At 37.1% G+C, this 20,781-nt stretch overlaps 1 protein-coding gene across 3 annotated transcripts in view; it reads left to right on the forward strand.

Annotated features, from left to right (window-relative positions):
• The window catches only part of LOC149575675 (carbon catabolite repressor protein 4 homolog 4-like), a 140,618-nt gene that overhangs the window by 43,840 nt on the left and 75,997 nt on the right, over window positions 1-20,781 (forward strand). For all 3 annotated transcript variants that reach the window (XM_089815439.1, XM_089815437.1, XM_089815438.1), the window contains exon 3: window positions 17,797-17,837. In XM_089815439.1, coding sequence (XP_089671565.1) covers window positions 17,797-17,837 — 41 coding nt within the window. The remainder of the gene's footprint in view (window positions 1-17,796; window positions 17,838-20,781) is intronic.

Consider the following 20,781-nt stretch of genomic DNA (forward strand, 5'->3'; position numbering starts at 1 on the left):
TCATCTAAATACGCTGAGGTTGCTATTTTTGTTGGTAACCTCAGTATCACAGCTCGTTGGAACTAAGACGAAAAGTTTTAAATCGTGGGAACAAGAAACAATGGCCTTGTGTGTCAAAATTTTAAGTTATGGCGGAAAAGGTCATTTATGGAGCCAGAAGCAATTAATAAATTATATAAGTGACACTTTATTATATTTTAATGTTGTGTAGAGTAAGCTTTTAAAGTGGAGTTCTTCTGCGAAAATGGTGCGATTCGGAGATTATAAATATGACACTGTTGAAGTTTTGAAATTTTGTGCCCTTGCTGAAGTATAAGGGCTTGGAATCTATAGCTGAAGTATTGTAGATTCAATTATGAGATTGATTGGCAAATTGTGCTAAGGTATATGATTTGTCATTTCTCTTATTGTATTAGCTGTTGTTAAAGAGAAGTTTAATTTTTCTTGCAGCTAGAGGTTGTTCTGGAATTTGTGAAGGGATTCATTGGAATTGTTATATCAAACTGTGTGCTGGTTAATTTGGAGTTGGTTGAGTGCCAATTTATATCTGTTGGTGGGTGTTATTTGCTATCTGCACTTTGGGAGCAACATTTTCCAAATCTGCAGCAACATTTTCCAAATATGCATTTGCATTTGTTTGTTGAAGAATTCTTTGTTGTTGCTAGTCTTCATTTTAGAGGGTTTCAAGGCATGTCTTACTTGTAAGTTCATGGATTGCAACTTCTAATTTTTTTGAGTATTGTTGATTTAGATAATAGGGGATATTTTATCAATTGGGTTGTTGGTATTTTGTGAAAATACTTAGTATCTAAGTTGATATTGAAATCTAGAATTTTTCAGTTGTATATTCCCTATGTAATATCTAAATATTTGAGTTGAAATTATTGTTGCAAAATCTTCTAGTTTGCTTCTATATTGTTGTATCAAAAATGCAAAATCTCAATATCAAAAAAAGAAATCAAAATTTTAGTACAGATTGTTTGAGAGCCAGTTGGGTTATTACACATACATACATATATATGTGTGTGTATATATCATAGTTACACCGCCTTGGGGGATGGGGGAACAAGGGGACAAGTTTTCGGGATGGAGGGAGAGAGGGGCCTTAATTTGGGGTGGTAGGGGGACGACAACGGTGGATTAGTGGGGTTGTATTTACTATCCATATGGTACTTAAAATGCTAGTTATGACAAGATGTATTGCAATATAAGATATAAAGATGTAAAAGAGTAAATACTTGAATATTGCATTGAATTGGAACATCGAACATTGAATATAAATAGTCAAATTAGCAAATAATTAACAGCGAGACGACCCCCCATCCTCAATGGAGGTGGTTGAATCTGGTGGCATTGCTGGGGAAGGGGAACAAAGTCCGCAAGTCCTTGATGCATCCTTGTCCCTAGTGCCTGTGGCAAAATGGGGTGGGCGGGACATGTCCTCATGTTACTATGGATGTATATGTACACACACACATGTTTTTGTACGAACGAACCCAAACAAACCCAAACGCCATTTTAGATTTTGCAATGCTGGCAAATCAATTTTTTGAACTTGATCTGAACTTGAACCCGAACCTGAACTGACAACTCATCCTCTAACAATTTTTTGGGATAACTATCTTAAAGCCCTGACCAAAGTCCGTATCGTTGTCAGCCCATGTATATATTAATAAAAATATGTTATCCATTAACAATCTTTTAAAATAGAATATAGTGATGGCTACATCTGGTATTAAAAGAGACTTATGAAAGGCAAATATAATCATACTTATCTAGTGGCTTAAAGCCCAAGTTGGATCGAATAAAATTAAAGTAAACTTACAGAAAGGGGAGCAAACAAATGAAAGAAAAAGTTGCCTAGGTGAAACAAACATGTGAGACCTATGCATCCATTGTTGCTCCTTATTGCTTTTGTTGTGAAAGTCAAAGAAGTTAAGTTGTTGATGCAGATACAGGTGCGGGTGCGGATGTAGATGCCAGCGTGAGAATAGGGTGCACAAATGTGCAACTTTTTTTTTTGGGGGTTTGAATGCACATATCTATCTATATATATATATTATATGGAAAGAAATGAAGGAAATATACATAATTAAATAATTTGATAGTGTGCTACTTCACCATTTGATCAAGCTACCCGATAGTTTACAAATATTCAAATTGAAATAACTGATAACCCATATCATATACGTCTATGTTCACGATTTTAATGCAAATAAGACAATCATTACAATTACGAAGTCAAAATTTAATTCATGATTCAATGTTCATAAATCAAGATTCAAGATTCAAGATTCACTAATGAGATTTAGAATCATAAGGGTTCTAAACAAAATCCACACCCTCATCATCTCCAACTGTTGCAAGTTCAAGATCAATTTTAATTTAAAAAGGTTTGACTTGCGCTAGATGCACCATATGTCATGATGTCATCATCATCATTATCATCTATGATTGTAGTAAGATCCTGAAACGTTGTATGCTAGTTGGCACACCCAGGGGCTACATCCCAAAGCTTGGCTGCCCCTTGTTGTGATCCTTCTTACATGATCACAAACGCAAGTTGGGATAGTTGTAACCGGTTACGCTTCATTGAGTGGGTAAAGGAGTATGAACTCCAATGCTGTTCAATAGTGATGCAGTGCAAGGTAGGAGAAGTATCAAAGAAGATGTCCTAGCCCACAACAAATAACCACAGAATGAAATATAAACGATGTCACAAAGATTTAGATCCAAAGCAATGCCAATTCTCATAAAAGAATCATAAGATTTACATCCAACTTGCCCGACTGTAAGGCCATTCAGGTTATGGCTAAATACATCAACAAATTACAATAACAGCTCTGTAAGACCTCTCAATATCCCAACTCTAGCTAGCCCGGACCCATAATTTGGTAGAAAACCCCAAGAAGAATCTAAGCTTGTGCTCGCAAGCCACCAAGCAAACTTCTTGTTTCCCAAGCCCACACTTAGCTACTAGCTCTTCTAACTTTGCTCCTCTCAGCCACTCCATCTTCTCCATGCTGAACTTGACTGACTCTAGACATCACAAGTCCTACTAATTCTAAACCAAGCCACAAGTCGGCCTAGCAAGATACATTAAATAAACCCTTACATTAAATACACCGTCAAACTACATGTTGGCTTGGCAACAAACGTCAAATACATGAAATAACTAAATATTGAGGACAAGCCCTAAGTTTACAATGCATAACTAACTCATATGACAATATCAAAATATGCGCCCTTAGGCATAGTTCCACATACCATCCAATGATCCAAATCCAAGAGCGCATAAGCTAACTCCCTCGTATCAAAGCTCACGGAAACAATCTCCAAGGTCTGTTAGTAAATCAGGAACACACTACTAGTAGCCACCAAAACGGCTCTAACTCTAACACGATCACTCCAATCATCATGCGCACATAGGACAAGGTTGCCCAATATACCTCGAACATAACCCTAACTGCTCGAACCATAAGTCCACAAATCCTAGCTTGAAGCTCTTGCATACAGGATTGCTGACTATCCTAGGATTCTCCTGCATTAGACACCCTAGGTGCGAAGAAAAGATGTTTTCAATAGCTAGAAGAACATCGTTCGACATTCAACACATTCCCAAAGTGGTTCTTCAGATAGATGTCCTCCAAGTTATTAACTCGTACACTCTTTCCTTTGTTCCATTTTTGCAAATCTTTTGTTGCAACAAACAACTATTTACTCTATTTGTTCACATCTTTCCTTGGTGTACCACAGGTCTGGTTTCCACTTTGATCTCTAATCCTTTGAGAATCCTTCAACTTAACTTGGCTACCAAAATTCAAGCTCCTCCTACCAAGTTTTGGATTCTTCAAAGGAATTAGGGAATGCTTCCTGCCACCCTTCTCAACAGTAAACACATTCTTGACACAATCATGCTTTGCTCTGCAATCATACTGCCAAGGTCTACCAAGTAATTTGTGACAACTACTCATGTCCACAATATCACACAACATTTGTTCCATATACTGCCCAATCTGAAAAATTAACAAGACACTTCTCCCTTACTTCCAAAGCATGCTCATCTTGTAATCAACTGATCTTATAAGGACACAAATGTCTTACACTCTTCAAACAAGGTTTTTGAACCATCTTCTGAGCAACTAGGTTATTAGTACTACCGCCATCAACAATCACATTCCAACATTTACCTCTAGACTTGCAACGAGTCTTGAACAATTTATGCCTTGGACAAGGTTCCAACATCTTCTTACCAAGCAACACTTGTCGAACCCGCAAGTTCTCCTCCTGCTTGGCTTCATTCACTGAATCCACACTCTCATTTACCACAACTCTTCTATCACTAGCCTTTTGGGAAGATTCAAAAGATCTATTTCCTTCTTCACCACATTTGAAACAAGTACCCTTAAATGCACCTTTGTCTGTTCTCTTCCTCTCTTCAACAGGCTTTGGTTCATCCTCAACCATCTTTCTGTTCTCCACCAAGTGATCCCGCTTCTCCTTCCCTTGAGAATTACCTTGATGTCTTCTCTTTAACTTCTCTTTTTCCCTTAGAGCATACTAATAAGCATCCTTATCTAAATCAATCTTCAACATACCAATCTCATCCCAAATATTGAATCTCAAACCATTATTATATCTAGCCACCTTTTTTTTAGAAAGTTCTCTATGTCCAGACCAAATTGATAACTTATAGAACTCCTCTATGTTAGTTTATAGGACCTCTGATAGAAAAAATATCAGATTTATATCAGACTTTACTTACTTTGTATTGCTTGTATGCAGCAGGTGAGTACCTTCAGAATGCTCCTATAGTGCTATGTCTAGAATGCTGAATGTTGACAAGAATGTATTTAATAATCTGCAATGTTACTTTGTTGATTCTGGGACAGCAAATATGTTATGTATTTGATATTGCCTTGTCCATTGATGAGAGCAAATACTTATACAAAGTGAAGGGTTATCTCCCTGTAGGGGCATGGCTCTACGTGGCCAAAGGCCACGTAGGGTCATGACCTTGCATGGTCACAACCAACTGTTAGTTTAACATAAACAACTGCCGATTAATCATGCCCAATAAACATGTTCGATAACAATACTTGCTATGTATATTTATGGCAATATAAATGTAACCCGATCCCTGATTGGAGATAACAATGTTATCATATCAACAATGAAAGTAATTCGATGTGAATCGTCAACAATAGTGAGAGAGGCCCGATCTGAATCATGACTGTAACTAGTATATATACATATCTGTACATATATACGTATTTATATAATCATATGTGTACGTATATACACACACACACACACACGAGCATAATAGATTTAGATACTCAGTATTACTTTGACTGATGCTAAACTTTCAACGCTCCCTCTTTAGCAAGGGAGAAGTAATAAAGAATCCAGATATTAGAATATCTACACATAATACATTATTTGACACTACCACTCTAAGAAATAGAGACTCGTCAAATAATATAAATCACCATGCCATGAACACTCTCATAACATAAATTATGACCTCTAATTGTCTGAAACAATATCTAGAGTAATCATAATGCATTTGTTGTTCATGACTTCTAGAATATCCGGACCAACAGTCATAATAATAGGCCTATCATTTGTAAGATCGTCACCTTACAAAGATTACCTTCTGAATATATGTCCATGAAAGATCGTCACCTTTCATTACATATCTGAAGCAATAATCATAAAAACATAATCACATATGAATTGAAATTAAATTTAATGTTCAAAATTACAATTTAATCATACCAAGTTTTTCTCTGAAGTATACCAACTTCACTTTAGCAAGAGGCTTGGTAAGAATATCAGCTATCTGTTCATTAGTACTGATGTACTCAAGTTTGATGATATCTTGATCTACCAGATCTCTGATGTAGTGATAGGGAATTTCAATATGCTTGGACCGATTGTGAAAAATTGGATTAGTTGAAAGTTTAATACAACTCTGGTTGTCACAATGAATGATAGTAGGTTTCAAAGGTTCTTTAAACAGATCGGATAAAAGCTTTCGTAGCCATACAACTTCTTTGGCTTCTAAGGAAGAGGCTATGTATTCTGCTTCAGTAGAGATCAATGCAACTGAGGATTGTTTCTTGCTGAACCAGGAAATCATCCCAGATCCAAGACTGAAGCAATATCCCGAAGTACTTTTATGCTTAGTAGAACTGCCTGCCACATCTGAATCTGAAAAACCATGAGGATTTATCTCAACTTGATCATATTTGATTCCCATGCCAATAGTTCCTCTTAGATGTGTTAGGATATGTTTAGTTGCCATCAGATGAATCTTCTTCGGAGTAACCATGAACGGACTCAAGGTTTTAGTAGCATAACATATGTCAGGACAAGTATTCACTAAATACATCAATGAACCAATGATCTATCTATAGAGTAGGATCCGTAGGTTTAGATTTATCCATGTCATCCTTCAGCTTATGTAGGTTAAATTCCATAGGAGTAGAAGCTGGTTTGCAGTCCATCATTCCAAACTTAGTTAGAATATCAATAGTATATTTTCCTTGGTTTAGAAAGATGCAGTTTCCCTTTTGCCAAACTTCCAGTCTTGGGAAGTAGTGGAGAAGACCTAAGTCTTTCATGTCAAATTCAACTATCAATTCTTGTTTGCATTTGCTTATTAGATGTTCTTCAGCTGTAATTAATATGTCATCAACATATAACGCAAGAATTTTCCATCTACTTTGATATATAGAGTAGGGTTAGCTTCATTCTTAGAATACCTAAGCTTTGTAAGATAATTGTTCATTCTTTCATACCACGCTCTGGGAGCTTGTTTGAGCCCATATAGTGCTTTCTTTAACTTACACGAGTATTCTTGTTGTGAGTAATAAATCCTTTTGGTTGCTCAATGTACACTTCGTCAATTTTACCATTTAGAAAAGCTGTCTTAACATCCATTTGATGGATTTTCCATCCTTTAGATGCTGCAATGGCCAAGATGGTTCTAACTGATGTATACCTAGCAACTAGAGCAAAGGTTTCCTCATAATTGATACCTTCCTTCTGTGAGAAACCTTGTGCTACGAATCTTGCTTTGTATTTCTCAATGCTGCGGTCAGGTGCATGCTTGATTTTGTACAACCATTTGGAAGAAACTACTGATTTATTTTTAGGTTTGGGTACAACATCCCATACATCATTTTTTAATAATGAATTTTCAATCATAGCTTCTTTCCTAGGTTGACTTGATAAGGCTTCTTTAGTGTTAGAAGGTTTTGATTTGATAAGTTCTGTTACTAATGCAACGTAATAAGACTGAGTTCTTGTTTTCTTGCTATCTTTTAATACTTCATCAGGTTCAACGTGATTTTCTTCTATGAATTTTCTGGCCCAAAGTGGTCTCTTTTTATTGTTATTATTTTCTACACCATTCGATGTAGGTATAGGAGATGAAGTGTCATTCTCCCTCTCATTCTCTATCGGATGATCTTCATTTCTTTCGGTGGTAGGTTCTGTGAATGACTCATCATTATTTTTAGAAAGGTTGAAGGCAATGTCTTCTTCAAATTTAACATCCCTGATGATTTCAATTGTTCTCTGACCTGGAATATAGACCCTGTAACCTTTGGAATGTTCACTGTACCCGATGAGAATTTCATTCTTCCTAGATGGTTCTAGCTTTGTTCTCTTTTATTTAGGAAAGTGCACATAGATTGGACACCCAAATATCCTTAGGTGATTTAGATTTGGTTTGATGCTTGTAAATACTTCTTTTGGAGTGGTATTTTCCAAGACTGAGTGCAGACATCGATTTTGAATGTAAACTATAGTGTTAGATGCTTTAGCCCAGAACAAAGTATGAAAGTTTTGATCATGCATCATAGCTTTAGCCGATTCGACAATTGATCTATTCTTACGTTCTGCAACTCCATTTTGTTGAGGATTATAAGGTACATAAAACTCCCTCTTAATCCCAATAGTAATGTGAAAATATTTAAAATTTCAGAGATTATTCTTCTCCATTATCTGATCTTAAAATTTTAATTTTCTTTCCTTACTGATTTTCTACTAGGGCTTTGAATTCTTTGAATTTTGAGAGTACTTCACAAGATTCCTTTTGTTTTAGGAAATAGATCCAAGTTCTCCTAGAATAATCATCAACAAAGATTACATAATAGAGGCACCCATTTAGAGAGGGTACGAACATAGGACCACATAGGTCAGAATGAATGAGTTCAAGTATTGCTTTTGGTTTATGAACACTTTTGGGAAAGGATTTCTTGAGATTTTACCTAGAGCATAGCCTTTGGATTTACCTAAGTGATCTAATTTTAGATTAGGTAACCCTTTAACAATTTTTCCTATAGAGGACAATGCTTGGAAATGTAGGTGACCTAATCTCCTATTCCAGATTTCTGAAGACTTTGATATTTCATGGCTTAGTGGAAAATTTTGTTAATTACAAAGTTTATATAGACTCCCATCTCTAACTCCAATAGTGATAGCTTTCTTGATGTTAGCATTTTTAGGCCAAGACAGAATTCTATCTTCTTGAAAAGCGTTTGTGTATCCTTGATCAGAAAGGCCAGATATAGAAACTAGATTTCTTTTAATTCCAGGTACATGTAAAACATTGTTAAGTTGAAGAGTAATGCCTAAATTTAGATGAATGGAACAAGACCCAATACCTTTAATTGGATGAGTGAAGCTATCCCCAATGGTTACCTCTTCTGAGTTGCATTCTGAGAAGTTTTTGAAATTGTCTCTAAAACCTGTTTTATGTCGAGATGCTCCACTGTCTAGGATCCAAGTGTTTTTGTTTGAGTTTAACTCACTGGAGAGTACTAGATAAAATGCATGATTTTCTTCTACTTCCTCCTTTGTTTCTTTTATTTCTGCTAGTGCAGCTTGAATTTTTTTTCGTTCAGGACAAACATTATGAGAGTGACCAATTTTGTCGCATTTAAAACATCTCACTTTTGACCAATCTCTTTTCTTATAAGGTTTGTTGGATTCTCTCCTATTTCGGTTGAATTTTCTTTTACTGTTGGCGCTCACTTAAAGTGCATGAATGCCTCCCGCTTAATTTAAGCTTTTCCCCCTTGAGACTAATCTTGATTCCTCTTGAGTGCATTCATTCTTGAGTAATTCAAATTTAGGAAGCTCGGGTTGAGAGCTGAGTCCTCGAATAAAAGTTTCTCAAGATAGAGGAAGTCCCCTTAGGACAATCATGCTAAGTTCTTTATCATCAACTTGACTTTGGATCGTAGCAAGATGATCTTTTAGTTCATAGATTCTTAGGAAATAGGAAGTGATAGTTTTTCCACTGTTCATTTTTATGTATAATAGATCATGTTTTAATGTCAGCAACCTGCTAGTATTATTTATTTCAGAGGTGTTCTTGATGGTGGAGAACATTTCAAATGCTGTAGAAAGGCTAGAAACGGACGGGAGAATATGATCCTTCACGGAGTCTATAATTATTTCCATGGCTTTATTGTTGTGCCGTTTCCACGTTGTTTTGTCTGGATCATTTTCTGGAATAGTTTTATTTGATTCTACATACTCTTCTAATTCCATTTCTCTTAGGATTATCATGATACGAATTTTCCATGAAGAGAAATTTGATGCCCCCTCCAATCTATCCTCTAACCTCACGTGGTTAACCATTTTGATTTTGAAAGAAAAATAAAAATTCAAAAATGGTAAAGTCTGAATTACATATATATAAGTTCTGAATAAAATTTCTTATCAGAATGGCTTTGGTAGCATGTTAGTTTATAGGACCTCTGATAGAAAGAATATCAGATTTATATCAGACTTTACTTACTTTGTATTGCTTGTATGCAGCAGGTGAGTACCTTTAGAATGCTCCTAAAGTGCTATGTCTAGAATGTTGAATGTTGACAAGAATGTATTTAATAATCTGCAATGTTACTCTATCTATTCTGGGACTGCAAGTATGTTATGTATTTGATATTTCCCTGACCACCGATGAGAGCAAATACTTATACAAATTGAAGGGTTATGTCGCCGTGGGGGCATGGCTCTATGTGTCCAAAGGCCACATGGGGTCATGATCGTACGTGGTCACAATCAACTGTTAGTTTAAATTAGTCACCCCCAATAAACACGTTCGATAACAATACTTACTGTGTATATCGATAGCAATATAAATGGAGCCCGATCCCTGATCGGAGATAACAATGTTATGATATCAACAATGAAAGTAATTTGATGTGAATCAACAACAGTAGTGAGAAAGGCCCGATCTGAATCATGACTGTAACTTGTATACATACATATTTATATAAATATATTTATGCATATAATCATATGTGTACGTGTGTATATATATATATACACACACCAGAGCATAATAGATTTCGATACCCATTATTACTTTGATTGATGCTAAAATTTCAACACTGTATAATCCTTCTCTTCCGATACTCGTAGTTGAAGATGTGACTCCTCTGTATACCCAATTTCGTCTCAATTAGAGGTCATTGTAAGGGAGGGAACATATTAGAGGCAATGTATGGCTTGGAGGGAGAGTGTCTGAGCCGTACGGTAGTAGCTGCTAGGCTGTATGGTGAAGGTTGAAGGAGCCGCACAGTTGAGATTGTAGGCCATATGGTTGGGACTGGGAAGACCGTACAGGGTGATTGGAAGGTCGCATGATGGTGTCTGGGAGGTCGTACGGTGTGGAGGGGAAGATGGCATATGGTGTTGGAATTGAGGCGATTGGTGAAGAGTAAGAAGCCGTATAGTGACAGAGGTTATGCAGTGCAATGTTCTTTTGATTTGCTACAACTAAGTCTTCCAGAATGGAATTGACAACTTCAAGGAAATAGTAATAAAAAAGATACCAGAGTATATTGAGATAATAATCGATAAATATATATATATTCCATACTAAAATGATGTTTTGGATTTGCCAGATCCGAAGCAAAGAAATACAATGGACGAAATAGAGTGAGGGTTGATTCCCACCGGAACCATAAGAGCCAAATAGGGAAGATCTTTCACTTCCGAAATGGTAAACAATACTAAACTCCAACAGGAATTTTTTAAATAAAAAAATAAACCAAATCACATGCCAACTACTACCTACATGCCATGCTTAAATACCTTTCTGAGGGTTTACAAAGATAGTCAACGACCACACCTACGAAAATAATTAAATAAAAATGAGTACGAGATATACTAAATCAATTGGCCCATACACAAAGGTTTGATTAATTATTTATTTTATGACGGGAACATTACAGTCTTCCCGTCCCAAAATTTGCTTGTCCTCAAGCAAATGCAATGCTGGATGCTACAGAATGTGTTCACTTTCCCAGATCGCGTTATCCAATGGCAAGTGTTTTCAGCATACCAAGTATTCCCTCACGGTATGGATCCACACTCTTCTCACATACATCAATGATCTTGGCTGGTTCCAATACTAGCTTCCCTTCTTCATTGAGCGGTGGGTGATTTGTGGTTACTGCAATGTTCTGTCCCACGACTTTCTTCAGGTAGGAGACATGAAAAACGTTATGGATGCAGATTCTTTTTGGAATTTCCAGTTCGTAGGCAATTTTACCAGTGCAGCGAGCTATACGATAAGGACCATAAAAATGTGGCTTTAATTTTTCTTTCCCTTTTGCCTTCAATGAGGATTGCTTGTATGAGTGGAGTCTGAGATAGACCAAGTCTCCCACTTCGAAACTTCTCCCGATCCGGTGTCTATTGGCTTACATCTTTTGTTGATTTTGTGTCCTTTGTAAGTTCTCTTTCAAGAATCTTAGGATGTCTTGCCCTTCTTGAAGCCAGTCACTTGCCCTTGATGCACGACTGTCACCCAATACCATGTCTATAAATGAAAGGGGTTCATACCCATATAGTGCTTTAAAGGGTGTCATCCTAATGGACATGTGATAAGTGCTATTGTAACAACATTCCCCAGATGCATCCATTTGATCCATGCTCGTTGCTATGCTGAAACGTAGTTCTAGAGGTAGCATTCTAGCCACTTGTTCACAATCTTTGTCTGTCGGTCTGTCTGAGGGTGGTAGCTACTACTTGGCAACAATTCTGTTCCTGCCAACCAAAACAATTCTATCCAAAAAATATTGATAAATTGACCAAACCTGTCACTAACAATGTTTCAGGGTAACCCATGCAGACGAAAAACTTCTCTGAAAAATAAGTCGGTTACCTATGCGGCCTGGAAATTTGAGGAGATGGTGAAGAAGTGTGCATACTTTGTGAGTCTGTCAACCACCAGAAATGTACAATCCTTCCCATTTACCTTAGGAAGTCTGGTGATGAAGTCCATAGAGATACTTTCCCACTTCTGTTCTAGTATAGGTAAGGGTTGCGGTAACTCGATAGGTAAAGTGTGTTCGGATTTGTTTTGCTGACAGATTGCACATTCCCGTACATATTGCAACACACCTCTTTTAAGTCCTTTCCATGAAAATCTCTCCCTGAGCTGTTTGTAGGTTTTAAGAAAACTCGGGTGTCTGATCAAGGGCGAGGCATGCATTTCCTTCAGGATTTTCTACTTCAGTTTGGATTCAAGTACCAAGTATATCCGATCCTTATAGTAAATGATGTCATCCATCACCTTGTATCGGTCATTTTAAGTGTCGCCGTCCATTTGCTTACTTGCAAATGTGTTTTTGGAATATTCTACCAATAAGTGTCTTCGAGTTAGCTGAAATTTGAGATAGCAAACAGATGGTAGGTTTTCTTGACAGGGCATCTGCAACCACATTGTTCTTTCCCTTCACATATTCAATGTCGAAATCAAAAGGTTGAATCTTACTTGCCCATTTTTGTTGCCTCTAGTTCAGATCCCGTTGCTCTAGAAGATATCTCAAACTATTATGATCGGTACGAATGACAAACTTGACACCTACCAGATACTATCGGAACTTGGTTAGTGCATGCGCGATGGCCAACATCTCTTTTTCATAAATGGAATATATATGCTTCACTTGTGTAAGCTTATGACTCTCATATCCTATAGGGTGTCCATCTTGCATTAATACAATGCCAATGCCCTCTTCGATGCATCACACTCTAGAGTGAATGGTTGAGTGAAATTAGGTAAGGCGAGAACCGGGCAAATGCTCATAGCTTCTTTTAACTTATCAAAAGTGTGTTGCGCTCTTTCATTCCACTAGAAGGAACCTTTCTTAATCAAATTCGTTAATGGTGCGCTGAGCTGAGAGAAACCATTTACAAACCTTTGGTAATAATTGCACAGTCCCAAGAACCCTCGTAACTCAGAGAGCGATTTTGGTGGGGGCCAATCCAGGAGAACTTGAATCTTCTCTTGGTGGACCTGCACTCCAAATTTACTTACAACGTGCCCTAGGTATAATATGTCTATCATTTCAAATTCACACTTGGATTGCTTGGTGAACAAGGACTGAACCTTCATGATCCCTAGGATTTCATTCAAGTGTCTCAGGTGTTCTTCCCAAATTTTGCTGTAAATAAGAATATCATCAAAGAATACTAGCAAGTACTTACGCAATTATTTGTTGAAGATGCAGTTCATGCAAGACTGAAAAGTAGTTGGTGCATTCGTTAGTTCAAATGACATGACCAAGAACTCGTAATGCCCGTAGTGACTATGAAAAGCCGATTTTCTACACGTCTTCTTCCTGCATGTGAATCTGATGGTTTCTAGAATAGAGATCTATTTTAGAAAAATAAATTGCACCATGTAGCTCATCCAACAATTCATTGATCCTGGGAATATGGTATTTGTTTTTTATTGTCTTCTTATTTAGCGCACAGTATCCAAACACATGCGCATTGACCCATCCTTCGTTTTTACCAATACTGCTAACGGTATGGCGTGGTGATAACTGGTTTGCCAGCTTCCAACTCGATGGTATGCTCAAACATGCGATGGGGGGTATGCTAGGAGAGATGTCTATAAAAACTTTGTCATGGTTACTCAAGATATTTTGAAGATCATCATCCTTGTGGGGTGTCTGTTATCCTTTAATAGGTTTCGCCGAAATGAAACAATGTACAACCCATGCAATGTCATCATGCCGAAAAATGGCCTTCATCTGCTGTGTCAAAAGTTCCTTTAGTCCCTCATTGGCCATCCCACGGAGAACAACCTTCTTCCCATCGACAACAAAAGTGAAGTCCATCCACTTGAAACTCTAAGTGTATTCATCAAGTGTCTCTATCCACTGTATGCCTCAAATAACCTCCATATCATCTAGGTCCACTATAAAGAAATCCTTCGTCATAGTGTGGTTAGCCATGGTGATACTTAGTTGGGGAGCAAGGTGTGTATAGGGCAAAAATGTTCCTCTTGCAACCTTAACCTGAAATCCTGCATGCATCTCAATAGGTAGACCTCGTCTTTTCACCAAAGATTAGTTTATGAAGTTTAGAGTGGTTCCGCTATTGAGCATCACAATGACCCTCTGTCCTTGAAGGGTTCCTTGTACACGAAATATCGTACATCTCGAGCTCCCAACTAGGGTGATGGTTCCCCCACGCTGTACCCATGTGGCGATCCTCTCCGTACGATTCAAATTTACCATTCTGGAGTGCTCATGCGGTGATCGTCTTCTGTGGGTAGATTCTCTTGATCATCCTCATCATCGGATACGACTTCGATGTAGTGTATTTTCCCTTTAGCAAGGCATTCGTGCCCAGGTTCCCATAGTTCCTTGCAATTGAAACATAATTTCTTCCTTTGAGGCTCTTGTCTGCTAGCTTTGTCCAATGAAGACTTCCTCGGCAGACGTTTGTTATCTTCGTCCCTAGGAAATATTGGCGGTTTGGAGTAACCTCGAGAGGACAATGTTGATGATGATGCCATGCTTCACACCTTTTTTATAGCCTCCAAAAGTGTGGCAGGATTGAAACCTTTAACTCGACTCCTCAATGGTTCTGTCAATCCATCCATGAAGAGTATTATCCATCTCCTTTCGAAAATGTTCGTGACTAAATTTAATTGCTTCTTCGTCTGGCATTGGATTAAGTTGTAAATAAGTATTGGCCTTCATTACTCATGCTTGGGTAGATATGGATCCAGATCCGTCAAATGGTGATAGATTTACTTAACTTTCTTTTGAGATCGTCATTAAAATATCCTTGGTTTCCGCCTTTGGAATATTGTATTCTCAATTCTGTGTAATCTTTGTAGGATATATCCTCTTCCAAGTTTGCATTTGTCCAGTCTTATTTCCACTATTCTTTAACTTCTTCAAAGGTTGGCTGCTTTCCTCTATGTGGTACCTCCGTCCATGGAGTGAAAGTCGGCATGGAAGGTTGTGAGCGTGCTGGATGAAGGTTTGCCTAACCCAACACCGAGTTCGTGATGTGACCATTTTGTTCACCAGATATCTTATTGTTTGCCAATTTCCTGAGAGTTTCTTCCACTAATCGCCAAGTATCATTGATCTAAGCTTGATTCCTCGAAAGATCCCTTAGTAGCGCCATGAGTTCGGCAAGAGTGGGTTCTTGATCTGCCATTCTATCGACCAATTGAGATCTTTTTTGGCTATAAAATTTCATTCATTGTCCATAGGCTGGCAAGATCTACGACTTTGATACCACTGTAATGTTCCAATCTCCGTAGTCGAAGACGTGAATCCTTTGTATACCCAATTTCGTCTTAGTTAGAGGGCATCGTAAGGGATGGAGCAAAATGGAGGCAATGTACAGCCTGGAGGGAGAGTGTCTGAGTCGTACGGCAGTAGCTGCTAGGTTGTATGGTGAAAGCTGAAGGGGTTGTACAGTTGAAACTGGGAGGTTGTACGGTTGAGATTGTAGGCCGTACAGTTGGGACTGGGAAGACAGTATGGGGTAATTGGAAGGTCGTACGGTGTGGAGGGGAAGATGGTGTACGTTGTTGGAAATGAGGCCTGAGAAATTAGAAACCTCCATCTTATGCTTCAGCTTCAAGTGAGCTCTAGATCTATCCAACCGGCCAACTTTGTCTTCCATAGGTCTCTCCACCCGATCAGTTCTACCCTCACCACTAGTCACCAACCTCAAAGTCTTCAACGACTTCCTCATAACCATCTTCAATACCCGCATTCCTAGGTACACCAAATATTGCCCTCATGATCTCATCAACCATATCATTCTTCATCAACTCCATTTCAGATGTGAAATCTTATCTAACCTTCTTTGAAATCTTAGTCTCTACAATATCACAGAGTTCTGCAATTGCCCTAGGGTCCAATCTACTAAGAGGCATCTTCCAAGATCTTTGCAAACCCAAAACAACAAATCAACAAGATCAACCAACTTTGATACAACTTGATTAGAAAGTCTTCAGCAACTTCCTCATAACCATCTTCAGTACCCACATTCCTAGGTACACCAACTATAGCCCTCATGATCTCATCAACCATATCATTCTTCATCAACTCAATTTCAGATCTGAAATCTTATCTAACCTTCTCTGAAATCTTAGTCTCCACAACATTATAGAGATTTGCAATCGCTTTAGGGTCCAATCTACTCAGAGGCATCTTCCAAGATCTTCACAAACCCAAAACAACAAATCGGCAAGATCAACCAACTTTGATACAACTTGATTAGTGCAAGACAGGAGAAGCCTCAAAGGAGATGTCCTAGTGTCCAAAAAAAAACCACACAATGAAATATAAACGATATCACATAGATTTAGATCCAAAACAATGCCAATATTCATAATAAAATAATCAAATTTACATTCAACATGCCTGACTGTAAGGCCTTTCGGGTTATGGCCAAATACATCAACAAATTACAATAACAGTTTTGCAAGATCTCTCAAGATCCCAACTCTAGCTAGCCTAGACCCACAATCTGGTAGAAAACCCCAAGAAGAATCTAAACTTGTGCTTGCAAGTCAGCAAACAACCTCCTTGTTTCCCAAACCCACACGTAGCTACTAGCTTTGCTAGCTTCGCTCCTCTCAGCTACTCCATCTTCTCCATGCTGAACTTGACTGACTCTAGACATCACAAGACCTACTTATACTAAACCAAGCCACAAGTCGGCCTAGCAAGATACATTAAATAAACCCTTACATTAAATACACTGTCAAGCCACAAGTCGGCTTGGCGACAAACATTAAATACATGAAATAACTAAATACTTAGGACAAGACCTAAGTTTACAATGCATAACTAACTCATATGACAACTTCACTTATAGCAATTATTTAATTAAGTAAATATGATATTCTCTTTACAATAATTTATTTAAAATTTCACTTAGGAGATATTTTATTTATTTCCTTATTAAGTAATAAAATAAGCCAAAGCTCCAAATGTGCGTCACAAGTCTCTGCAATTGCTCCGTTTGCCCCCTAGTTAGTCCTCTAAACATCCTGTTGGCTTACAGGAACCCAGTAATAAGCCAACCTGCTGAAGACTGCTTTTGTCACCTAGAAAGGGGACATTACATCAGCCTTTAACCATCTTAGGTTTGTGGATCAGCTCCTGTTTGCCTTTTTGAAGACAAACCTCTAGCTTTGGAGGTGAAAACTCTAGAATTCTGGACCTAACTAGGTACATTATTATTTATTTAGTGTGAGTTTGATCAATAATTATCTTAGTATAAGATTATCACTTACAAGTAGTATATTTTTTGATATGTAATTCTCATAATTAAAGTTAATTTTTCTATTTGATATATAAGATCACCATGTTCTTTATGTTGATTATTTATTTGCAACTACTTTTCCTATATAATAGCTGCTTCATTTCTCTTAGAAGTAAACTTCTTAATATGGTCAAATACTGACTGATCTGTTACACCCATCCTTTGTAGGTTCTATTATTCGTGTCGTTTCATACAACATCCTTGCTCAGGTATTTTGTATGTCTACGTGATGAAAGACTCCTTTGTTTAATATACAAGGCAAAAATTTGAGCTGTAAAGTATTTAGGGAATGAATTTTCTATGTAGCAATACCCAAGAAGATAAGCAATAACATGCTCTGCATGAAAACTTGCTTTTGTTGAGTTCTTATAGTTATTAATTTTGATTTTTCCCTTTTTATGAGCATAATATTTATTCAAGTTGTATATTTTGGGCTACCACACAAAGTGGTAGTTGGTTGTTCCACACATGTGCATGTATTTGTGTAAACTGTGATATTGTTATGGATCTCTGGCTAGTGTTAGCAAAGAAAGTGCACATGCATTCGCAAAATACAGTCGTATGAAAGATATGATATTTTCTTGTCACAAATGCAAGAAGCACATGCCAGGTGATCATAGGTAATGCAAGTTTTATATTGCACGAGTCCCTTGAATTACTGTGCATAAGATATTACTTTGTACAGTCATTGGCCATATAGATCAAAATTAATTTGGTACCTTAATATAAATAGGTGTTTTTGTGTCCTCTTATACTTATTTGTTATATGTGAAACCTATCACATAATATTGTTACTTATTAAATTGATTAGTTATTAATTAACAATTTGTGCATGATTGAATTTGTACATGATATACTGGTTTTCGGGGCCCATCAAAAACCTGCTTTTTCCTTAAACAGATACAGTTTGTTTATGACATTATCATTAGACTTGCAATTAAATGTCTGGTGATTACAATTCAGTCAGTTTATTGGTGGGGAGTGCACTGTCATGTATGAAATTGAACACAGTAAGCATAGGATAGAATAGTTACATTATGATTTTGTAGGCAGTTGCCATATTACATAACTACAAGACTCATCCTTAGGCTAATATTGATCTGAACTCAGAGCTGGATTTGGAATCAGAATAGAACCTGTAGTTGGAATTGTATGGCATTGGAGTCTATTGCAAGGGGAAAATTCCAGTACAATAGACGATATCAATAACATTTTCCAAGGACACCAATTCAGACCTTTTGTATGGGTGTAAAATCTCTCAGTTATCAGGGCCTTGTGTGTCAGGGCTGCTTGGCATCATCAAAATAGATTTGGGACTCCTTGTTTCATCCCTAGTGGGTTGTAATTGGCCACCATGAGGTGAGACATCCATGGCCTTGGGCTTGCAAATTTGTCAAGGGTAATCTTCTACAGATTGGTGCCGTATATAATTATCTGCACTGAGTTTGAGGTTGGCCTACTTGGTATTTTGGTGACTAGCAACGGATGCAAGTAGTTTACCTGAGAAGCCTAGTATTCTCAAAATGATGCTTGAGAGTCAAAACAATCCTCCAAGAAATTTTGTTTTCTGTTTCCAATTGACGTTAGATATTAGAACATGTTACTGAAAAGGTACAATCACAGCCCATTTTTCCTCCAGTTTAGATGCAACACTTTGAATACTTTCATTTATGTTAAACTAGGTATTTTGAATAGTCAATGCATTGTTTTTACCAAGTTTTGAAAGGTTTTTCAATTGCTGGGGAGGAAGCATTTGTGAGAACTCTTTGTTTCCATGCAAACCTGAGGATTTGGGGAGTGAAGAGAGATGTTACGTGCTGCTTTGGAAAATTATGAGTATTGGTTAACCAATAATAGCTTGCTCTTGAAAATGGACCAGAGGAGCCCTTTTTGGTTGTGAATTTGAGTGTGCATGGATTCTCAGCTCATTGCAGATCTAGTTGAAACAATCCATTCCAATTCAGTTTATCCATTAATTCTATTGCATTCTGTAATGTCCCTAGTTGGCCAATTTGGAAAACCAGGACAATTGCACCACCATCTCACACGTACTCTATTAGAACCTTCCACTTAGGCTAGGTAATAGAGATTGGGTGAGGTAAGCTCTGCTATTTTTGAGACTAATCACAGTATATATATGTGAGGTGGTGTGAATGTTAATATGTTTAATAGCAAATGTCTGTGATAATTATGTTGACTATACTATGAGCTATGACATAACCCTTTTCTTATGGTGATAGTATAATTGTGATGCTCTTATCTCAATCAGTTGTATAAACTTAAACTTGCAAATTGATATATGTTCAGTGTATTCTAAATGGCTGTACAAGATGGGTTTGATTATGATTTACCCTGCCCCTATGAACCCAATATCATGCAAGACTTCGGGATTATATAAAATACCAAGGTAGCATTTGAATATCTATTCAATGTGAATGCAGGTGTTGTTTCCTGGTACTCTTATCTTCAATTAATTAAAGCCTGATGATTATCTGACAACCTCTTAAACAATATGAAGAGGCTGCATTTTACTAATTTCGATGTAAATGCATTTGCTTATATTGCTGATTGATTCTATTTATATATATATATATAGATATAGATATATATATCATATGAGTAATAGATGATTTTCTTCCCCCTTCCATTCCCTGAATGAAAGTATTGATCATCTCTTTATAACTTGCAAAGAAAAGATGTGCTCCCCTTCCTGCTCGATGAGACATGACTTTTACTTATAACTACTGATGCTCTGCACTTAGCTGACTCTTTATCAATTAGTAACCACTATTCCCTAAACTCAATTACGATTACTAAACCACCATTTGTATGTGTGATAATATTGTCACTAGAGATAGTCTCGACAGTTCAGTGATGTAAATTTGAACTCGCTACTAATGAGAGAGTTGACTAGGTGGAGATTTCAATAAGAATATTATTTTATTATTACTTTAATGGTCAATTATGTAACATATTAAATTCTTTGTAGATAAGATTGCTTCTATGATCTTCTTAAATATCTTATTAGAAACTTTCTATTTTGTACATTTGTAAATTCTTTGTAATCATCTCTTCAATCATTTGTTAAATACAATAATTTTTTAACCAATTACTTTGTGTAATATGATATTAGAGCAATTTTTTTTGAAAAAT

Source organism: Cupressus sempervirens, chromosome 2 (assembly GCF_028749045.1).
Source record: "Cupressus sempervirens isolate cs-2001-9-10 chromosome 2, ASM2874904v1, whole genome shotgun sequence".
In the NCBI taxonomy this organism is placed as follows: Eukaryota; Viridiplantae; Streptophyta; class Pinopsida; order Cupressales; family Cupressaceae; genus Cupressus; species Cupressus sempervirens.